This window comes from Ostrinia furnacalis, unplaced genomic scaffold (assembly GCF_004193835.3).
Source record: "Ostrinia furnacalis isolate ACB-3 unplaced genomic scaffold, ASM419383v2 OfSCF3745, whole genome shotgun sequence".
Classification (NCBI taxonomy): Eukaryota; Metazoa; Arthropoda; class Insecta; order Lepidoptera; family Crambidae; genus Ostrinia; species Ostrinia furnacalis.
Window position 1 is genome coordinate 163,173 of NW_021133984.1, and position 25,323 is coordinate 188,495.

A 25,323-nucleotide genomic window follows, 5' to 3' on the forward strand; every position below is an offset into this window, starting at 1 on the left:
CAAGGGTTGGTAGTTCATTCTTAGTCCGTCCGCTGGACGTTTGTGGTGAACACACTACGTACTAACGAGTTTTTAAACATAAGTAACGCTATATGTACCTATTTAAATTAAAGTACATACATTTTTTTGTATTACTTAATAAACTGTAACATGGAAGTAGAAGATAATTAGACATTATAGTTACATCAATTAAGATATTTTTAATTAGTAAGCGCAGAATGTAAAGAAATTAATAGAAATGTGTAACTATTGAAGTGCTTCAGTTTAGTGACACCTTGTAAACACCTAGCATCTACGCAAGTAAAGTTTTGAATTTGAATTTTTGAAGGAAAATACAGGAAAACAATACCTCAAAAACCGTATAATGAATGGGGATAAAGTCACAATGCTCTATTGTACGAAGCATCGTAGTAACCTTTTAAATGCTACACTTAAGATGACATAGAAAAGTTTCCCTTTCAACGTAAAACTGTGGAGAAAAGATCCTGCTCCTATTATTACTGGTGTACAAAGAAAAACAGCTTTATTTTTTAACAATATGAAACCCGTTTATGTACTGGATGCCCTATTTGGAACTGAGCAAACTTGCTGTACAGTCGTCAACACGATTCGGGATTTCTTTAAAGCTATTCTGAGAAGGGTGAAAATAGACCGTTCAGTTCTGGTTTTATGTTGCGGTTATCTGCTCAATCTCATCTTGCGCAATGCTGATGCGATGCGCAGGATTCGATAGCTCTTTCTCCGCGTCCAGAACAATGGGAGTCATAGTTCTGAGATAAGGCGAGGCGGGCATGAGCGACTTTGACCCTTGGATAGCCTTAGTTGAATACAATGTAATGCAATGCAGACCTACCTTGAATAACGAGCTCAATGTTTCCGACCCTATCCCTTTCTTACTTGTACCTCAGAATAATTCAATTTGTACATACTGGTGAGTGTGAGAAAAACGAATTGGTAGAGTCAAAATACATAGCGAGGTATCTTAAATTTTATTTATTTGTTTACATGATATAATTTATTAAGTAACTTTTGTTTAAATCAATTGAGAAAAAAAAACAAGTTTCAGTATCATATATTTCATTTTTAAAATCCTACATAACTAATTACTTCATAAGAATTTGGGAGATCAAGTCCCATAGATAAAAAGAGGGTGTTGTCTACAAACTCGTTTGTGTCAAAATTCCCAAGTCGCTCGTTAATGACCGCCCTAAGTTTTTATGTCTGGAACCATAATACCTGATTGCGATTTATAATGTTATCGTAACCAGCATTGTCGGCCGGTATTGTATATTGTCGGCGAGCATGTGGGGGTAATTAGGCAGATAAGACGCGTGATCACAGTAACGAGCCCGTTATTACCGTGCTCCACTCGCCCGGCCTCCCCTTGCCCTGGTTAGACCCCTCGCTCATGTGCCAATGGACATTTATGTGATGTGACATGACATGTTTCTGAAACGTTCAAATTCCAATTTGAATCCCAACTAATATTATAAATGCGAAAGTAACTCTGTCTGTCTGTCTGTCTGTCTGTCTGTTACGCTTTCCCGCTTAAACCTCGCAACCGATTTTGATGAAATTTGGCATAGAGATAGTTTGAGTCCCGGGAAAGAACATAGGATAGTTTTTATCCCGGTTTTTGAAACAGGGACGCGCGCGATAAAGTTTTTCTGTGACAGACAAAATTCCACGCGGGCGAAGCCGCGGGCGGAAAGCTAGTACGAAATAAAACTAATCTTATAAGAACAGAATTACTAATTGGAGATCAATAAATGCTTCCAATATACCTAGTCTTCAGTCGTAGCGTAGTAGTCGTAGTCTTTAGATATTCAATCTAGTTAGCTACATACTTTGATTCCTCATACATACATATTAAAACCTGTATTATATTCCAATTGGAGTTGTCTTATTTACTTTTTCTGTCTGTTTGTTTACTTATCATACTCGTATTCAATCTTTCGAAGAGAACGTAGGTGATGTTGATTGATAATAACTGACATTATTTACATAAATAACGTCAATAAAGACCTTTTTATTTGAATCATGTTTATTAAAATTAGTTCAAACAGAAGCCGCCTTAAGTTATCAAATTAATGTAGACTCTACCTTTTTAGACTTTACCATATTATGAAGAATTGGATCATGATCATCGCTTTATTTGTATTGAAAATTACAAAGCCATGTGCCAGGGTCCCCAGAGCCGGAAGTACGGTGTGTTCGACAATTACAGCGCGACCCGTCCGGTGCCCAGTAGCGCCCTAATGTGTGCCGTCTTAATGGCTGCATCGCTCCAACGAGACATTGTATTATAATCTGATGCATGAGTGGAAAGACCCTAATCATGGGGATACGCTTTGAAGAGGAAAACACAAAAGCTTTTCGAAATAGCAGCAGGTTTTCGTAAAAGCTCTAATACCTCTAAAAAGCTGCACGCATAACTCCTGTTTTTAAATGGAATAAACTTTGTTGGGAGAACACGTTAGACCAAAATAGGCTTTAAAGTGTTGCAGATTTATGTATACCGACGACAGCACATGAAGGTTAACATTTTTGTAGCAAAATCGCACCTACTGCAACTACATAGGTGTCACAGTTAAACTTGATTTNCTTGATTTACTGCCGCCTGTACGATAAAAATGTAACCTACAATACATTCGAGCGAAGCCCCCGGCTTACCATCGAAATGTATGTCGCAAAAATATAACTCAAATCGGGATTTAGTACCGCACCCGCTCCCGTTTAAGCCACGTAACGTTTACCCACTTAACCGAACTGTAGCACGAATCACGCATTAACCATTCATGAAAGAAACTGGCAATTTGCACGAAATCACCAATTAAACTGGCCCCGCGCGTGTGAAGTTCCCCAGAATCGACATTTTGGATAAAATTCAATTGCTTAATTACTGCCATTCGACGCAAAGCAGCCATTAAGATAGAACATATTCCGCGGACTCGTTTCCAAAATTGTGAATTTTTAGCTTTCTAATTGGTAATTGCGTAAGGCTCACTTAATTAAAGTGCTTGTTAAAGCCTGGTTTCTAATGTAATCAGAAAGTTAGATTAATCTAGAACCGTATATTTTATTTACTATTTGGTTCACAAAAATAATGCGACACATAATGTAGTCATGAATAACTAATTTTATAGTGATTATTCCTATTTACTGAGGCCTATACGATCTTGTACATCTAAGATTGGACCGTAAATGAATCCCAACCAGTGAAGATTACGTAGTCTTGGGGGAAAACCGCAACGAGTTTAATCAGAACAATATAGGAGGACTTAAAATGTAATATCGACTATATTGCAAATATTAAGACACGATATTACCAAAAAATTTTTAATCTAATAAGTATTGCCGCTGAAAAGATGTCAATTATTTGCCTAAAATAATTTTAAGACTCGTAAATATAAGTTATTCAGAATGTTGTGAAGTATAGATACAAGATGTATATTTCCTATATTGCGATACACACAACGAACACATTACACAGGATACAATAATATTTATGTAGTGATAAGGAACTTTTACTAACCACCAAGGATTCGTGAATATTCTCTAGTTCATTAGACTAAAATAACACCTATTTCAACTGACATAAGATGCCAGAGTTCAACTTCATAATTATGCTGTCTCGCTCCACACCTCCATTAAAGTAACCATCCGAGCATCAGAACGAAAGACATTTACAGTAATTTAGGAGAGCCGCCATTTTGCCGGCAGTTATGTCGGTTAATCAGGATATTAGTGGATTTGAACAAATTGTGGCCGTTCCGAGTTGAAATGGCGCCGCTGTACAGAAGTCGCAAATTGTAGGAAACAGCTGTTACAATGTATGCGGTTGCACTAAAGATTTTAAATTAGAGTTTTCAGAGAATACCTAGCCAGCTTTATGATGAGTCAAATCAGTGTTTTGCGTTGCAACACAATAAGCATGTGCAAGCAAGCGGTGCATATCCAAAGGAGGTTATTTAGCTTAAATAAACTTAACTTAACTTTAAAGGAGCTTTGTTACGTCTTGTTTGAATAGTGTAATTGGTACTACCGTTCTATTCATGAATAAATAAATAAATAAATAAATTAGTGGATTTGGTTGATAATAGTCAAGGATTTGAAAATAAAAAAGTGCAGCTAGACTTATAATAAAAGTAACGCCACTTACACCAAGAGAGACTAGCTATTTATTAAGGTTTTGCAGGATCGATATTGATTCCATAGCTCACGATTATGATATTATACGATTACAAGGCTATACTTTTACCAATCTTTCTTGGCACTTCCTAAAACGTATCAAATTTCTATCTGCCTGCAACGTTATCGGTTTCCCTGCAGGTCGTGTATCAGATCTCTCGCTATGGGAGATTTCCAGTTCGCTTGTTCGAAAGCAACAATGTAATGCCAGCCTCCGGCGCTGTTCGAGGTAGGTAGCATGCGATCGCTCATATTATTATGTACTCCCTTTTTTGACAGAATACTCAAGCAAAAAACGTTCTCAGAAACATGTCGTCAATTATGGCTCTACGTAGCTGTGTAATAATTTTAGTCACGTTAAATTGACTTCAACTCCAGCCTGTCAAAGATTTCGTGCATTACAGTTTAAGAGGCTTTTATTTTGATGTTATGAAATCCCAAACCACAAATCAAGGAAGCTATTTATACATACATATAATATCAGAATGTCTGTCCTCAGAATAAGCTCTTCCAAAACCCCGCACTAAAGTGCGTAATCTAAATAAACCTTTGTATTGCAACACAAAATTTTTATTGATTCAGTTATCAATCAACAGAGGTAATTGGTTGAGCGCAACACGAACGATTTGATCAAATAAAAATAACGAACGAATCTCATCGGTGCTTTATTTGAAATTGTATATTTTATAGGCTTTCAAAACAAAAAAAAAATATTTTGCATTGTTACCATTCACCTAGATTTATATTTATTTATGTATTTTCCCATGACGGTAAGAAAGTTCTATGTAGCGACTTTATTTTAATGTAAAAGATTTAAAGAATCATAATTCTTTTAAATATTTGTTAGATACCAATCGTCGTGGTTCACACTTCTACAAAGGCAATCATTACTGAATGCTCAATCAACACACAGTTCAATTCAAAGCACTGGACTAATTGTTGTGCTGAATATAAGTTAAAAGATTGCTTGTTAGAACAACATTTCAAAACATAATATTGGCTAGTATGAGAAAAAGGAGCGCTAGAAATATCAGTAAGCTTTCTATTCAGGCTCTAATATTACTTAACGTATAGCTGTATACCCACGCCTAGTTTGCAGTTTAGTGTACGTGCCAGCAGCTTTGCTCGTACCGAGTATAATACTTTTTTCCATTTATTTTAATAGAAACAACTCGTTAAAAATAAACGGAATATGAACCATTAAAAACTAATCAATTAACGTAGCGAAAAGCGGCCTAGAAAAAGCAATTAACACAAACACTCCTGCGCGCTTTACGGCATCGTTAATAAAATGAAATCCAAACAAATTGATCAATTTAAAATATTGCCTTTTTGTTTCATTGCCTCGCCAAAAATATGACTATTCTCCAGGTATACAATACATTATGTTCGGCCCAAGGAAATAAGGATTAAAAAAAGGTTATCTAAAATTGTTTACACTCAAAATCTATGATACTCGTACGTTGTTTACAAAGGTTTTTAGATACCGTACCTTTTAATTACCCACTAAAAAAGCACGAATACTACTATAGAAACAAATAAAGGACCCCCTGTTTGTGTGGGGGGTCTAAATTAATATTACAGCCCGCAATAAAGTTACCCATCAAAAACAATACTTGTCAAAAAAACCAAGTCTCGCAACTCAGTTGTTCTACGGTAAAAAGTTGTGAGATCCATGTAATACCAAGTCCAGGTCAGGAAATCTTTAACGTTTTACATAAATTATTGACTTGGCCATCGCACTAAATAATTTAATTTACACGTGTTTTCATGCGATGGCCAAGTCAATATATTTATGTAAAACGTTAAAGATTTCCTGTCCTGGACTTGGTATTACATNAATAGAACCGTATATTTTCTATTTGGTTCACAAAAATAATGTGACATATAATGTAGTCATGAATAACTAATTTTATAGTGATTAGATTATTCCTATCTACCGAGGCCTGTACGATTCTCTTGTACATCTAAGATTGGACCGTAAATGAATCCCAAGCAGTGAAGATTACGTAGTCTTAGGGGAAAACCGCAACGAGTTTAATCAGAACAATATAGGAGGACTTAAAATGTAATATCGACTATATTGCAAATATAAGAAACGATATTACGAAAAAAAATATAATCTAATAAGAGTTGCTGCTGATAAGATGTTAATTATTTGCCTGAAATCATTCTAAGACTCGTGAATATAAGTTATTCAGAATGTTGTGAAGTATAAATAGATGCTAGTCCTACTAATATTATGCGAAAGTTTGGATGTCTGGATGTCTGGATGTCTCCTATATTGCGATACACACAACGAACACATTATTACACACGATACAATAATATTTATGTAATGAAAATGAACTTTTACTAACCACCAAGGATTCGTGAATATTCTCTAGTTCATTAGACTAAAATAACACCTATTTCAACTGCCATAAGATGCCACAGTTCAACTTCATATGCTGTCTCGCTCCACACCTCCATTAAAGTAACCATCCGAGCATCAGAACGAAAGACATTACAGTAATTTAGGAAAGCCGCCATTTTGCCGGCAGTTATGTCGGTTAATCAGGATATTAGTGGATTTGAACAAATTGTGGCCGCTCCGAGTTGAAATGGCGGCGCTGTACAGAAGTCGCAAATTGTAGGAAACAGCTGTTACAATGTATGCGGTTGTACTTAAGATTTTAAATTAGAGTTTTCAGAGAATACCTAGCCAGCTTTATGATGAGTCAAATCAGTGTTTTGCGTTGCAACACAATAAGCATGTGCAAGCAAGCGGTGCATATCCAAAGGAGGTTATTTGGTGGATTTGGTTGATTTAATAGTCAAGGATTTGAAAATAAATAAGTGCAGCTAGACTTATAATAAAAGTAACGCCACTTACACCAAGAGAGACTAGCTATTTATTAAGGTTTTGCCGGTTCGATATTGTTTCCGTAGCTCACGATTATGATATTATACGATTACACGGTTATACTTTTACCAATCATTCTTGGCACTTCTTAAAACGTATCAAATTTCTATCTGCCTGCAACGTTATCGGTTTCCCTGCAGGTCGTGTATCAGATCTCTCGCTATGGGAGATTTCCCGTTCGCTTGTTCGAAAGCAACAATGTAATGCCAGCCTCCGGCGCTGTTCGAGGTAGGTAGCATGCGATCGCTCATATTATTATGTACTCCCTTTTTTGACGTACCAAAAACAGAATATTCAAGCAAAAAACGTTCTGAGAAACATGTCGCTTAAATTATGTACTTACAAGCAATTTTGTTTTAAACTATAAAGAAATTATGGCTCTACGTGGCTGTGTAATATTTTTAGTTACGTTAATATTAACTTTAACTCCAGCCTGTCAAAGATATCGTGCCTTACAGATTTAGAGGCTTTTATTTTGATGTTATGTAATCCCAAACCACAAATCAAGGAAGGAGACACACGGTCAGTTAAAATCAGCAGATTACAATATCACCCTTTTTGTATCGTGAATCCTAAACCGCATACAATAAACACAATATGATCCATTATTTATTACGATTAATCCAGACGGAATTCATTAATGGACACCTAAAGACTACTCGAAGGATTCCTGCAAGTATCCAGATAGTTCAACAAAACCATTTAAAATTGAATGTATGAAGCAGTCTGTATTCTACATTGCTACGTTTATAAAATATCAGAATGTCTGTCCTGAGAATAAGCTGTTCCAAACCCTCGCACTAAATGCGTGATCTAAATAAACCTTTGTATTGCAACACAACATTTTATTGATTCAGTTATCAATCAACAGAGGTAATTGGTTGAGCGCAACACGAATGATTTGATCAAATAAAAATAACGAACGAATCTCATCGGTGCTTTACTTGAAATTGTATATTTTATAGGCTTTTCAAAACAAAAAATATTTTGCATTGTTGCCATTCACCTAGATTTATAGTACTTATTTATACCTATATGTTACAAAGTTCTATATCTCCTTTATATTATTGTAAAAGATAAGAATCATAATTAGTTTATATGATAAGGTTTGGTACCTTCATAGTCCATACTTCTACAAAAGGCAATCATTACTGAATGATCATGCAACACAGAGTTCAAAGCACTGGAATATAAGTCTAAAAGATAGCTTGCTCTACCACCACTTCAAGACACAATATTTTTACTAGTATGAGAATAAGAAGCGTAAAATATTTCAGTAAGCTTTCTGTTCAGTCTCTACATTTTCATGTAGCAGTACACCCACGCCTAGTTTGCAGTTTCATGCACGTGCCATCAGCTTTACTCGTACCGATTATAATACTTTTTTTCCATTTATTTTAATGGAAACAACTCGTTAAAAATAAACGGAATATGAACCATTAAAAACTAATCAATTAACGTAGCGAAAAGCGGCCTAGAAAAAGCAATTAACACAAACACTCCTGCGCGCTTTACGGCATCGTTAATAAAATGAAATCCAAACAAATTGATCAATTTAAAATATTGCCTTTTTGTTTCATTGCCTCGCCAAAAATATGACTATTCTCCAGGTATACAATACATTATGTGCGGCCCAAGGAAATAACAAAGGATTAAAAAAAGGTTATCTAAAATTATTTACACTCAAAATCATGTAGATACTCTTACGTTGTTTACAAAGGTTTTTAGATACCGTACCTTTTAATTACCCACTAATAAAGCACGGATGCCTAGTATAGAAACAAATAAAGGACCCCCTGTTTGTGTGGGGGGTCTAAATTAATATTACAGCCCGCAATAAAGTTATTTACCTTCGTTTTATGAGGAAGGTTTTATATTTCATTTGTGACCCATCTCCGTTAGCTTTATGTGGGCGTTAAAAGTTATTGTTTGTTCGCGAGACTTCGTTATGTTCGAATCAAAGACAATTGCCTAGTTTAAGTTCGAATGATTCAATTTAAAACATTGTAAAACAGTTTAAATGTAATTCTTATGATTCAGAGATTTAAAGTAGCACGTTGGAGCAATAAGATTAAGGCCTCTGGGAAGCAGATGGCGAGTCGTGAGTACGCGTTTGACGCACCCATACAAATTAATGAATATTTCTATGAAGTTGGATTATAGTCAGCTTATACATTTTCCTAGAAAAATTGTCCGCATTACAACGACTTACATACGACGCTACAGTACGAGGCTTGGCTTGGTAAAGATTAAAAATACTAAACGGTATACTCTAAGGATTGGTAGAGCTCAAAATTATAAGAACAGTTTCTTTGTAAAATGTAAGACTTCAAACTTTTTAGTCCACCAATATGCTCTATTCATGTATAATATACGGTTTGGCCAAACTAATAGTTAAAACCAATCTGTATGAAGTAGTGACTCTACAATTAAGTATCATTAAACCTNCTAATGCTTTCAAACCGATAATTCCTCCACAATTTAAATTTGGCCTTCCGCCTAATCAAGGCTACAAACCCTTCCAGCAATATGGAAATAAACCTTTACAACAATTCGGCTATTTCAAGCCTCCGCATCAACCAGGTTTCAGGCCGCCGCAGCAGTTCGGCTACAGGCCTCCACAGCAGTTCGGATATAGACCGCCCCAGCAATTTGGCTATAGACATCCTCCTCAGCAATTCGGTTACAAACCGCCTCAATTCGGCTATAAGCCACAGTTCGGTGCTCAGCAAGCCCAACAAGTCCAGCCGCCACGTATGCAGCTGACCGACGTGTCTATGCGTACGGCTACAAAACCAAACAATGTAAATGAAACAAACTTAAATGATCTGAACTACGACGAAGCAGAACAGTCGTATTACGATCAATATTATTGTGAATACCCTATAGACGAATATAATAACATGTACAGCGAACAGTATTACCCTGATTTCGAGGAAACTCCCGAGGAAACCCAGGAAACTGAATTCCAACAGGATTTTCACGAAACAGCCTCCATCAAAGAACAGAACAGATAAACATTAATTGCGATCCGGAATTAACATTACCATATATTTACCTACCGGAACTGGATGCTCGCATGATGATCGACACTGGCAGCATGCGTTCGTTCTTCAGTCCGCGTATTGGCTATCAGTATTTCAGTNCGGATGCCTAGTATAGAAACAAATAAAGGACCCCCTGTTTGTGTGGGGGGTCTAAATTAATATTACAGCCCGCAATAAAGTTATTTACCTTCGTTTTATGAGGAAGGTTTTATATTTCATTTGTGACCCATCTCCGTTAGCTTTATGTGGGCGTTAAAAGTTATTGTTTGTTCGCGAGACTTCGTTATGTTCGAATCAAAGACAATTGCCTAGTTTAAGTTCGAATGATTCAATTTAAAACATTGTAAAACAGTTTAAATGTAATTCTTATGATTCAGAGATTTAAAGTAGCACGTTGGAGCAATAAGATTAAGGCCTCTGGGAAGCAGATGGCGAGTCGTGAGTACGCGTTTGACGCACCCATACAAATTAATGAATATTTCTATGAAGTTGGATTATAGTCAGCTTATACATTTTCCTAGAAAAATTGTCCGCATTACAACGACTTACATACGACGCTACAGTACGAGGCTTGGCTTGGTAAAGATTAAAAATACTAAACGGTATACTCTAAGGATTGGTAGAGCTCAAAATTATAAGAACAGTTTCTTTGTAAAATGTAAGACTTCAAACTTTTTAGTCCACCAATATGCTCTATTCATGTATAATATACGGTTTGGCCAAACTAATAGTTAAAACCAATCTGTATGAAGTAGTGACTCTACAATTAAGTATCATTAAACCTCAGATCATATGATCTGAGCATTAAACCAAGCGCTAGGTCGGCCATGGGTGCGATGGCGTCGTGAGGCGGGTGTTAGCCATTGCCCGAGGGTCGCGGGTTCGATTTGACTATAATTACTCGTTTCGTGGTACTTAAACAACCTTGTTTTAATAAATGGCACACTAGTTTTAAATATGGGATTATTATAAAGATGATATTTTATCGACAATAAAGATATTTTATCGATAATAAAGATATTTGTATCGATAATAATCCCATAAAATTTCAAGAAGCTTTTTCAAGGCGATCTTAAATTGGTTATCATAGCATTTATTTCGGTAAGTTTTTGACGCCAAATTATTTCTTAAATTAGCAGGTAACCTATACCAGTTGCAGATAGTGCAAATGCTAAACCAAATCTTTATAGAAATATAAAGAAAGATGAATAATCCACCTATAACATTAATGTTTCAAAATAAAATACTTCTTTATAGGCCTTTTTAAGCACTTTGCGCGAAGTTACAACAAGGGCTCTCGCGGAAGACCAGTTTCTTGACATGCCCTTACGAGCATGTCAGGATAAATTCTGAGCGGGAGCCTATTGACGCAGTGGTCCACTATTTTCTATATTCGTTTTGTGTTGTTATTGTTTATAATTTGTGCTTACTGTGATCAATAAAGTGTAAGTATTCTATTCACTTATGCACGTCCCAATATCATACATAACTAATTTACTTTTATTTTATACAGCCAGGAAGTTAGTTAGTCCTTGACGAGACAGGAGCTGTCAATGACAGTGACATTCCTGTGGGATGGAGAGCATCTGACGGCGCGTGGGAGGAGCTGTGTTTATTGTTTATGGAAATACATTATTCAGGGCTCTATCAGGTTACGAGGACACGTGAACATGATTATGAATACTGTGTAGGATAATAAAAGGTGGCAGCGCGGTATTTTGTTAAAATATTTGTGCAATTTAGACCCGTATTATGAAGTGATACAAATTCGATTCAGACTCTACCATACATTAGTTTTATTCCAACATTTAGGCTTTGTTATTATTATTGAGCACGGATCAATGCTTCTTTTAAAGTCAACTACGCTGAGTGATGCAAATCACGAACAAGCGAAACCACTTAGCCTAGTTAAAAGCATGGCTTATTTTATGTGATATCAAAATTAAGCAGTATAAAAAGCTAAAAAAATTGATGAGGAGGTATTAAAAGAGGTTGAAACAAAATATTTTACCCAATAGTCGATTAACACATTAAGGCCCGATTCGACCAAACTTTTATCCGAGAAGAATAACTCCTGGTATAACTGACATAATATTGACAGTTTCAGTATATGAAATATGTCAAACTGACGATTTATTCTGAGATTATTTGGTATTACTCTTGTTTGGTCGAATCCACCCTAAGAAACAACAAACAAAAGAATAATAACAATTCATAAAGTCGTCGTCGTCGTCGTCGTTTCAGCCAAATGACGTCCACTGCTGGACAAAGGCCTCCCCCAAGGGTTTCCACATTGTGGAATTCATAAAGTAGTTGCATAAAAAAACATAACCCTCCTTCTGGCGCAGTCGGGTAAATAGGTATACTCATACATTACAGTAACTGCAGGGTGGCATTGATGATGACGTATGGGAGCTCGTATGAATGTCACTCGTTTCCATTTAATGGATGGGCTCTGGGAAATCCCATCGGGCCGCGACTAGTAATTTCCATCAAAGTGGACATTTCTAATTATTTATTCCACCCCAAAGTACACTGAAACTTGTACGATACCTGCTTTTAATTGTCCCTATCAGTAATCAAAACTGACAGTAATTCAGGTTAATTTCTTGTAATTTATGTCCCCTCTCCACAGACTGTACTAATGACCATACTGTCAATTCTATACGTAGTATAAATAATCTCAGTAGGCCTGCGCCGGCGCCGATGTCTTAGTTTTACGTTAATGAAATAAGTTAAAACAACTAAAAATAATATGCATCCGAATTCATTTAACATTGAATCATAAAACAAGTTTCATAAAGCGCTGATTAAATGCCATATCAACTTTTTTTAAGAAATAAATTCTTGATGCATCATAACGTCATAAAAAGTATTGAATTAGATAATATCTAATTCAATACTAAACTAAAGAGGTAAACTAGGTACCTAGGAAATTCTTAAAAGTTTGCTAAGAGTTTGATTGTTAACTAAGTAATAATTAAAATATTGCTCTACAATCCCTCGCTTACTGTGCGTCGCCGCACTGTGCCGCAAACGTCAGGTGGGTCGGTTCCCAGAATCTCTTTTCAACTGTCGTTCAAAGGGAATATTCAATCCCACATTATGCTGTTATCTTTGAACGCTCCGTAGGGTGAATGTATGAACGTGATTTGTATGACAATTAAACATCTGTGCGACGTGAAAGGAAGTCTTGGTCGCGCTAAATGGACTCCCATTTCGTTTGGTCCTGTCCTGTCCCAGACCGGCTAAGGACTGTTATTGTAAAAGCTGNCAAGATTCCCCATTTCAGGAAATTTTCATTGATCTCTTCAGTATTGAAGGAATCACATATTTAACCCTAATTGACGCCTTCAGCAAATTAGGACAAGCAATAGAGATACCTAGCAAATCAACATCAGACGTTACTAGAGCACTTATGAAATATTTCTCATTCTACGGAATTCCAAAACGTATAAGCTCAGATCCAGGAACCGAATTTAATAACGAACTCATGAAAGAATTTCTAAATTTACATAAAGTTGAACTTCACATCGGAACCCCAAATAACCCTAATTCTATGGGACTTATCGAACGCTTTCACTCGACAATTATAGAGATCTATAGATTGGCTAAATACGAAAGACGATGTACAGATGCCGCATCAGTTATGACATATTCAGTAATGGCATATAACCACACCATCCACTCTGTAACTGAGTTAACACCATTTGAGGTAGTTTTTGGTCATACAGATTCAGACNAAAAGCTGGACAAACAAGTAACCGAGGTTATCTTGGCGGTTGGGAGCTGAATCCTGAATTGAATTGAATTTTTCCCATAACCGTACATAATATACACGCACATAAAAACACGCTCCAACTCTCAAACGAATCCAAATATTTTTATTGTAAATTGTAGACTATGAAAGTCTTTTACAACTTGAACCACTATTATTGCACTCATTCTTATCTATACTATCTGTAAATATTTCCTAAATAATAGACATAGAAGAACGTTTCACCCTATAACACAAACTAGATTATTTTGTTATTCATTTCTTTTTATTTAGGTACATGAATAAATATTATATTATAATAACCAACAATGTGGAATTCTTATTAGAAATGATAATAGGGACAATAATTATGTCACTGACTTCTACCTATCTAGCTAGTACATTTATTGTTTTAGCTGACATAAATAGGATCTCACAATGGTAACCCAGCTTTTTGTGGTAGGTACCTAATCCTTATCATCTACGATTTATTATCCCAAAGTAATGGTAGAGTCCCTAAGTTTTATTCAGGACGCATAAGGTAGTACCCACCAATAATACAAATACAGAATTTGAATTCGAATGTATTTATTTGGGATCTAAAATAAACGCGAGTGTGATGTNCCGATGTTCTTGCATATCCATTATCACGCATATTCAACAAATCATTGAGTACCGGCACATTCCCATCGAATTGGAAGACATCATTGGTTCTACCTTTACATAAGTCTGGTCATCTGGGTCATGTTGATAACTACAGGCCAATTTCTATTCTTCCTACATTTGCCAAAGTGTTTGAATCGATGGTAAGCCCCTTGATTTCNCGAGAGATACGAGCAAAAGGATCACTGATGCGAAGCAATTTTTTCACGACCATGGAAGAAGTTGACACGTCCCTTGACGTCCAATTTCAACTGACACTGGAGTTCCTTTGTAAATATATCTCAAAAACATTCGTGTTTCGGGATTGCTTTACGTGAGGATTATGAACGAAACTTGTTATGGCAGGATTGTGACTCGAATGCGAACGAGGGGCGAAGTTATAAGAAAACATCGGAGAAGTTTGCGCTTTATTGATCCGATCCGGATTGAAAGTCCTGTCTGCGCTGCGAGACACGTGAGAAGATTTATGTTTGACAAGCGAATTCATATTAAAACGACGAGTCTGCGTTTTTGAAACTGTGAAGTAGGGTATAAACCTCCAGATATAAAACATCTTTTTGTAGCGATAGCTACTAGAGCTGGTCGTAGAATTTTTAATTTATTAATGTCTTCTGTGAACTTATAATCCAGATACATGTTAATGATAACGGTGTCCTAAACTTTATCTACAGCTTTTAAACGAACAATGACAACACCAGCATGACACTTTTTATTACGATAATGTAAATTGCATCCCGCGGCGAGCCCCTTTCGTATATTAAAGCTATCTATCCAATAACGCACATGTCCAATATTGCGTTCTTTGCTGAACGGCGGCGAGCGTGCAAGTGCCACAATGGCGGACAATATGGAACTAATGCGCATCTGTTGCGAGATCCGATTGTTATTTCGGGTTTTTGTGTTGCATTTGATAAGATATGATATCGTTTCGGGATTGTGCAGCCAGTATGTTTTATTTATGGCCTGAAAAAAAGTATTTCGCTTTTTATGTTCATTGCTTTATGGATGCTATGGTAGGTACACATGCTATGGCCTAATTTATGAAAGTTTCAAAATATAAAGAGTAGCATAACAAAAACGGATTAAAACATTATATTCTGTATTTGGAAATAGTTACAACACACGTTATTTATTATTTATATTTTTTTAAACACGACAAGCTTAACTTCTATTGTTATATCATAACAAAGAGTGTTGCCGATATTTTTTACCAACGGTAGAGCGCCAGCAGGTTTTGTTTGACAATTGTAATTTTTTGCACAATTTGGGCACAGATCGAAATTCGAAAATTGCGATGTGAAATTTTAGCAGATTGCCGTTTTTTATGGGCTCGTTTTTCGAATTGGACCCAAAATGGTTGTTTTAAAACGTTAGAAGTCGATGTCTCTTCGATTTTTGACTGGGTTGTTAACATGTGTCTGTAGTTAACTATATTTCGATTTTTAAACCATTTATGTCTATAAGTAGGGTAGGGTATTAAAGTCTTTGTGTGTCAGGGCGATGGTGTTTTCCAACAATAAGGACATGTCACCTTTGTACCAAGCTGATAAGGTCTGCTGTCAGGAGCCTGGCGTGTTCCGTCGCTGGGAACGTGACACTTTGTGCTGAGCACTTATAGCTTTACAATTAGTTCCGCCGAAAGTTTCAACCCTTCACTACAATGGTCCGTGAGAATTGCTCTCGGCGCACATAATGGCCGAAGGTACTTGAGGCAAATAGATCCCTTGGTAAGGACAATGGTGCGCGCGAGTGTAAAATCGAACGTAATTAAGTGCGGGGATTGCTGGGGCGCGTTTGATGGCCGATTGACTCAAGTTCTCAATCTTTTTTGGGTAAGTATCAAGAAAATCGTTATTATTCGCTTTATTTGCAGTAGAGCATCGTGGATAGCATGCAGTAACAATAGGTTAAAAGATCGCTTCGATCGTTTATTTAAAACTAGTTTTAAATATGAATCATCATCAGATGACTTTCTGTGAGTTTCTGTAATAAGAGGATGGCTAACAAAACGACAAAAGATCGAATACAATCAGATAATGGTGAAAGTACATTTTTCAAAAACATTTAAGAGCTTTCAAACATAATCCAAAAGATTTCAATGCGAAAATATAATTAAGTCCGTGCCTAAAACTGAAATGTTCATTTTCTAACAGTTTGACAAGCAGTGGCGTGACGGAAGGATAACAAAGGGAGGAGGTTGTTCAGGCCTGAACGGCTTTATAGCGGCTGGTAACGAAATGTACTTTTTATTTCATTGTGCTTCAACATGGCCGCTTGGCCGCGCCAGGTAACTCAGGACCGAGGGACTCGTAATGGTGCTTATATTTCTCCAAGAGTAATTGTTCGAGGAAAGTCCTGTTATTTATTTTAATTGCACAATGAACTGAATTTTCTAATTTGAATAGTTTGTCTTGAAGTTACTTTTGGTTTATTCCAAACTGAAATTTTTTACAATACGATTCGTATACTGGACTAATACAATGTCAAAGGCATCTGAGGATTCAATTTCTTGGTTGCGGCTAGAGTCAAAATATTAATTTAAAGACTCATTGTGAATCTTTTTAAATCTAACACAAAGTTGAAACTTGGTCAAAATTCAGAGTTATAAACACAGATGTTATAGCCACACGTTAGACATAGATAAAAACGACTGTAGATACACAGAAAATCCTCAAAATGCTCTAAAAATATATTTTTGCGAGTTCAACAAAAACTTAATAAATCTCCGCGAAAGTAACCACGATCTATCTATAGTGAAATATAACATTTCGCCAAACGCAAGCTCGCATTTCCTTTCATCGCGCACAATGGTGTTTGATCCAAAGATTACCCATAACTTATCATTTGTTTGGCCGCCATTGTGGGCTCCCGGCGTTTTGTAAGGATCGCCGGAGACGGATCTGATACGTGCTTTTGTGCGAACATCTGAACTTAACACCCAATACTTTATGAAGCGGTATATATTTGAAAATGTTATCTTTCATGTTAGATAATCAAACTATGTCTTCTTTCAGTACGAGCTTTATAAAGAATAGAGTAGGTACTCGTTTTAAGCTCTTAATAGCTTTAAGAAATGAAATATTCTGTTAGTTACCGCAAGTTGTTACAAATCTAAACTAATCTTAAATCCTCACCAACCTCTCTTTGTCACTAGTAACTTTTTTACTTTACCTATTTGATCACCATCAAGGTTACATTGTAGCATTCCCAAAGAAACTTTCTATATGAATTAAATAAAGTATCTAAAAAAGAAAGGATGAATTCTAAAGCACTTGTTAGTTTTTTATTTAAGTGCTAGAACCAATTATGACAAAGAAAGCGGAGGTTTAATTATTTATAATTATAAGCATTTAAATAATGATACTAATTTGGGTACAATTAGAAGTTTAGTTTGATTTAAATAATTAGATGAAAATTACTAGGAATTGTTAAGAAAATAAGTGGTGTGGAACAATTTTTAAAAGTAAACGTGTAAAAATCTTATTTACGAGTAGGTTATTATTTATTTATTTATTATTATTACCTACTTATTTATGTTTGAAGGACAGTCAAATAATGTAAATCGTTCGTTGTACAGCTACGTACTTTGGCATCATTAGTATGTAATAATGTTTTTTTACGATATTCTAACTAAAACGTATATTTCTACTCAGTCACCGGCGACTGTTCAATTTATTTTGAGTTATATTTTTTTCCAGTTAACGTATTCACAACGCGCAACATAAGTAAAATAATTCTACTGAGAATTCGGTAATGTGAGGTAGAGACGTAATCTGAGAGGAATAAAGTGATCCAAATAGCAATTAGCAATCTGTGCCATATAAAGCGTGTGCTTAAGTCCCCGCTAGACTTGGCAGGCGCACGCGGGGAGTTATGGGGCCATTATATGCAGGCCTCGGCGCAAGAAATCGGGAATCCTTGAAACTATGAATCGGATGCGGGGAAAACAATCATAAAAAGCTGCAGTATAATACTGTATCATTATGCATGAGCCCCTGCATAACTATTTTGCCAAGGAAAACAATTTCAGGAAAATGTAGCAGTCAAAAACTAATTTAGCTTCATAAGGTTTATCAAATCAAATCAATGGAAAATATTTATTAAATGACCAGTATTTGGACGTCAAAAATAATAAAAAAGTAGCCCTTTAGGGACACTTTAAATTTCTCCTTATCTTTTGGGCCCTTGGGAGTTGGGCTTAAAGAGATCTTACCTATTGCGTCTATTTTATTTAATTTAATTGATGTTTACGACGGCAGAACATCACAGATACATACGTATCTATAACATTGGGCCGTAAAAAAGGAAGGCAGAGGGAGGAAACACCGTAAGTCTTCGCTGAAAGTTCATTGTGTTTATGCTTTGAAGCCATGATTAATTTATGACGGCGTCAATGTTCGCAAAGGGCGGGCCGCCCCGTGCTCGTGGAAGCGGCCAAATATTAATAGAGCCAGTCGTATCGATTGGAGGTTTTTCTATTTCGCCCGTCGCGAGCAGATGACGCGTCGATTCGATACTACAGTACACTCACCTATATCTGTACAGTCGGCGACAAAAAACTGCAGTTATCATAGCAATTTAGACTGAGCTACGTTATTACTATGCCTAACTTTGATATATTTTATGGGCCTAATTTGAAAGAAAGAAAAAAATTTCTTTATTTACTTTATTTATTTATTTTAGGACCCTTCATTGTGGAAAACCTTAGGGAATGCCTTTGTCCAGCAGTGGACGTCATTTGGCTGAAACGAACGAACGAACGAACAAACTTATAATAGTCTAATTTTAAACGAGGCACTAGAAAAAGAAGGCTCAATGTGGAAAATATAATTATTTCAGTAACGTGTCCAAAGCACTTTCAATAGATAGAAAGAGGTCAAAAAATAATTCGTAAACTTTGATTTAAAATATGGGAAATAATTCCCAGTTATATTGGTGCTGAGTGTAGGCGGCACTCGTCCCTCCCCACTCAGTCGGGCGAGTCAAGAGTTTTTTTGTGGACTGTAACAGCCTAACAGCCTGACGGCGAGTTTAGGGACCGCCTTTGACGGCTGACATGGTACTGATAACAAATTAATTATCACTATCAGGAGCATTTACCGGCCAGAGTTGGTGTAGGCGACATATTTAGGCATTGAATTGATGCCAGAGGAAGTTTAGGCGACTTTATTTAGGCATTGCAATGTATTTATTGTCACTATTGTGGTGACAAGAGCATGACTCATTACTAGTTTACATAAATAGGTTAACAAGAATAATATGTAGTACAGTATGCTACAAAATATCTACAATAGAATAAGAATAATAGAATAAGAATAATTTATTCAGCATAGAAAAATAAAATAAAAATACAGTACATATAACATTAAACTACAAGCTATGCTGAAGAGGCGTAGAATAGGGAAGTATACTTTGACTTGCAAACTCTATGGAATTATCATATTTCTCACTGATTCATAAACACACAATTAAAACTTCTAGTTCTTCCAGTGTCTAGAAAGTTAATATTTGGAAGGCAGGTTTATTTTTAACTTTAAGTCTTTGTTTAAGAAAATGGCTTATTAAATGATTTATCGAAAGAAACAAAAAAGGGGTAATAAAGTTTTTATGAAATTGTTTTAAAAGTGGGGCACGTTGGTATTTCAACTTAAAAATAAAACACGTGTTATCTATTTTTGGAAGTCAGAGGGGGCTTTGATTGAGGAAAATGGGGGATCAAAGTTTGTATTAACAGTTTAATTTTTATTAAAAATATGGCACGTGTAGCCGCAGGTGGACAACTGTATAAATAGCACAAAACATCCTGAAACTAGCTTCTTTATTAATAACTTGCTTTCAGCCCGCGGTTTCACCCGCGTGGAAATTTGTCTGTCACAGAAAATGCTTTATCGCGCACGTCCCTGTTTCAAAAACCGGCATAAAAACAATCATATGTCCTTTCCCGGGACTAAAACTATCTTAATGCCAAATTTCATCAAAATCGGTTCAGTGGTTTAGGCGTGAAAGACAGACAGAAAGAGTTACTTTCGCATATATAGTATTAGTATAGATTTTCTATTAGATATTTAGATTTGGTTCTTCCATATACCTATGCAGATGTGGATAGGCGTGTCCGAATTGCAATATTTAAGCTTGATGTCAGTCGCAGACATTTTTTCTACTCGCAGTTTCAATATGAATCCAATATGAAATCTTGTTATTGTAGTCTACCTTGGATGGAGTCACGTTGTTATTGATTTTTATTTTAGTACAATGTTATAATATCTATGTCCTACTTTAGTTTATTTATTTTTTGCCTACTGAAACATTTAATTTGTCTTTATAGTGCTTAGTAGAGATCATAAAGTGTAATGAAATCAGATTAGGAACTGTTAAGATTATTAGCAATTTGTATTGCCCAAAACTTTATGAGGGCGCATCGACTTTCAGCGCAGCTGTTACACTGTAGCTAGTACAGTTAACCCTGCTCATTAAAACTAACCTCTTAATTTTTAATTCAGTCATTAAATAGGGTCGGAAGATTAAATTAATCCTCGAACACGATCCCATAGGCGCGCCACGCTCGCGCTTAACCAGCACTCACGTCACTCGCAGACGACTGTGTGGCTGGCGGCGACTGCAGCTTTAAACCCTCATTACTGCCATAACCCACTAATAACACCCTTGGGCGGCCGATCTAAAGCTCAAATTGCAGTCGCCGCCAGACGCAGACGGATTTGCTTTCAAATTAATTTTAGGGCGGCGAATTAATGATATTACACCCTTGTATTTTTTGCGGAAAAGAATTTCGTAAATAAAATGCAATGTATCTGTTACGCTGCCAACGATTGAGAGCTCGGTGAATAGATTATTATTTTAATTAATGATGAGAAAATATTTTCACATTTATATTCCGGTTTGTTATTATTTTCATTACAGTCAAATATACTTGGGCTTATTTTTTTTGTAATTTTGTAGTTATGAAGAGTACAATAATGAAAGCCAACCAATTCAGTAGAAACAGGAAATTAATTCTGAGCTCCTTATTATGAATTTACGCTTAGGCTGAGTTGCACCACCTAGCTTTAACAGTAACTTTAACGATAACAGGTGTTTTTTGTATGGAGTTTGAAAGATTTTTGACGTTTGTTAAAGTCAAAGCAAAATGGTGCAACCCAGCCTTAAAATTCAATTCTAACTTAATAAGTCCCAGTCCGTGATCGACTGAATTTCATTTCATCCAATCGAAAGCTTCAAACCTACTCTCGAGTAGTTTTCCTTGCCGACGAGTTACTTTTATAGGTAGAGAAATAACGAAAAAAGTTAAAACTTATCACATTCAAACATGTTCTCTGTGACCCAAAGTCGAATAAATCCGTTCAAATAGTGTTCAACTGTGAGAACTAGGGGCCGATCTCTATGGGGTTCGCGTAATTTAATATTATAGCCACGAATAAAAGCTCGTTCGAAGACATTGTTTTACTTTTGTCGTCTTGCCAAATAGGGGCGAACTTTCTGCTCGCTCCAAACTTTAAGCTCTGATATTATTTCCTCTTCCTTTCAAGTAGGACATAATTAGGGTTGATATCTTCTAATTCATAAATAAATATTGCTTTGTGAATTTAATGAATGGGTTTGCATGGTAAGCTTTCAAGACTTTCATTCCAAGTGATGTGATCGTACTAGATCTAGAATCATAGAGTGATGAGTATGGGGCAGGTTGTGTTAATTGGACATAGCAACGTAACAAAATATAATAAAACACGTAATAAATGTTTCGTTGATGCAATGTATTAGTAGAGTTATAGTATTGATCAGTATTCCTTCATATTACAAAAATGAAGTTGGACATAACTAAAGGTTAACCTTAAATCTGTGATGACTGACTTAGATAGCCGAGGGAAAAACCACAGGCAAGAGGTAAGTCCTAGCTGTTACGTGCCTCGATCGAGCCTAACATAGTAGTTACCGTTTTACGTCGTGAAGGCTACTTAAAAGTTCCCGGAAAAGTTTTACCGACGTTCCCGTGATGGGCGCCATTACCGCTCACTCGGGAACTGCGGTTTTATTAGTGCGGGGTTCCGTGGGGAACGATGGGACCCGTGTATGATCGATTACGAAGACGTTCACCTTTTATTCTCATGTTGTGGGAATTCGGGAAACGTGAGTTCCCGAACAGATATGTGTCATTTTGAAATTGTAATTAAGTTCTGGAAATGTGGCTTGTTAAATTTTAATTACTAAGGCTGGTTGGCATCGTCTTACTTTAATCTTAACTGGAGTTTTTTGTATGGAATTTGATAGACTTTATACGTTTGTTTTAATTAAAGTAAGATGTTGCAATTCAGAGTTATAGTTTCTACATAATTATAAGCTATGTTAATAAATAAATATTAGATTAATCCTTTGAAGCCAACATCTCACTGTATTATTCTACCAATAAATTAGTTCATTTATTTAATTACAGACCGAAACATCAGATAAAACATTCTTAGGATATAAATAAAACCCTTTTATAGCTATTCTTGAAACTTGTTTACAAATAAACCTTCAGACTACCATAGAAAGAAGCCGGTTCTAACTTTGCTATTTTCGATTCATTACTTTTTAGTGGGTTTTAGATACCGGGTGAGCGTATCTGATCAACTTATAGTACTTATAACGGCTACTTTTTCTGTTAAATATAATAACGTGAGACTATTATAACTTTTAACTTTTTGTCGTAGGAAGTTTCGCCGAGTCTAAGTGCCTAAAATAGGTGATAATGAAAATTCCCACTACTATGAAATAGCTTGTACATAATAGTCTTTTATTTATAAGTTAACAAACTAACAAAAGTATTTCAGCGATCCATTTTCAAGTGTCTAACATCATTGTGTTTTACTCTCTCTGATAACTTAACTGTAAATTTTGTTGAATAAATAAATAGAGTTGCCGCTTATTTTTGGCCTGTTATTTTTGTTTTTACCAATTTTTAAATAGCTTGCTGTGTCACAATAACATATTTTTGTGTGCTATAATTCACTTCACTAATGACTTTTTGTACTTGAAAATAAATTCACTGTGAAAGTTTCACCGCGGCGTTTTCACAAAGAAATACTTTGGTTCTGTATTTATAAAGTTTCCACTCCATTTCAACTTTATGCAATCGAGGAAAAAGTAAAGAAATCGAAATGTTTCCAAATACTTTTCTTATCGTATTTAAGTACCGTCTCCAGAAGATCAAATGGTGCAAATGGATTATGAGCTTAATATCTTAGGTGTTGAGTTCGTTGAGAAAAATATAATTTGGCATTATGGTAGGTATGGTGTACCGACTGTACTAGTAGGAAGTACAGTCGTGTAATTACCATGTGCCTCCAGTCAAGATGCCACAAAAATGAGCATGTGAAAAGCGGTAAGCGGCTTACGTATAATGAAAAGGGGCACGAAGCGCTCCGTCATTCTACCGCCATTATTACCTCGCATTTTGAGAGATTCTGGCAAAAAATACTTCAAATTAATGTTGACTAGGAAAGATATGAGCCCGAATTGATCTAATATATTTTTTTATAGAGCTGTTGTGTTTTATAACCGGGGTATAGTCTATTCGTTTACCGCCCCTTCTGGCGGGTTGGTTCAAGCTACATGCGATTTATTATCTCGTTTCGCGTAAACCGATGTCTAACTCTATGAGCTGGCGCGGCGTACCCGCCTGTCAAGACAAGTTTTACTTTATTTACCTAAATAGATTTTGTTGTGTATCATTGTATTTCGTAATATTTCTCTTACTTCAACGTTTTGTAAGGGAACGTTCGACAGAGCATAAAAACTTAAGAGAACAACGTAAACCTTTTAAACTCAGAACTTTGTAAAGCAGAAAGTACTTAGAAACTCGTACAAAGGTATTCAGGCAGAGACTGTTGCAAGGAACTATGTACAGACGGCGACACATCAAACTAAATACTACTCTTATGTAGTTCTGATAGGTGTTATTTTGCAGCAAAAATGTTTAAGTGCGATGTGCTGACTATACTTTTTCAAAGCATCGTCTTCGTTCGCCTATCGACCGCCCTACTTCTTTTGGCGATGCATAACCGTTTACGCTGAAATATGACAGGAAAGAGACTGGACACAGCGAAAAATAGTTCAGTCAAATCTTTATGTAACTACCTGCATAAATACTGAGAGCTTTCCGGCAAGATATGGTTTTGAAAGAACCGCTTTTACTCAGCTACTAAATAAAGCTTCTGTACAAACTAAGAAACAATAAACAATCAAGGAATATTGGCAAAGACAAAGGATATATCCTTTGTTTGATCATATTACGATCACATAACTTGATTCCCGGTATCTAATAACTATGCTAATAGGGTACCATTAAGGAATTCCCCAGAAAGACTGCCCGTCCCGAGAATCCAACCCAGAACTTTAAAGCATTACACATCAGTTCGTAGCGATGACAGCTGCACACTTTAATTCTTTTATACTTCAACATGGCGCAAGTTATTTATTACATTATTACGAGGATCGGCTCTTTCGCGTGTTTGTCCAAAAAGCAATTTTAATGGGCCCCCGAACAAGCAGTAAACGAACAAAGGACCCCAATTTTGAGTTGGAACTAAAATGTTTTGGGGACCCGTAGGCATGCGCTGAATGCAAATCGGCGTTATTGCTCAGCGAGCTCAATGGCTGTGCAGTCAGAACTGCCATGAACGTAAAAAGTAGTTCCAATATTAATAGTTCAGAAAAAATACTGCACGTCGTTTGAAATAACTACCGAACCGAACGAACGCTCCTAT

At 36.1% G+C, this 25,323-nt stretch overlaps 1 protein-coding gene across 1 annotated transcript; it reads left to right on the top strand.

Annotated features, from left to right (window-relative positions):
• The first annotated feature begins 8,691 nt into the window (after positions 1–8,691).
• On the top strand, positions 8,692–10,113 carry LOC114358146 (uncharacterized). The gene is made up of 2 exons (XM_028312027.1): positions 8,692–8,706; positions 9,622–10,113. Exons 1-2 carry the CDS (start codon positions 8,692–8,694, stop codon positions 10,111–10,113), a joined length of 507 nt encoding a protein of 168 aa, XP_028167828.1.
• The last annotated feature ends 15,210 nt before the right edge of the window (positions 10,114–25,323 follow it).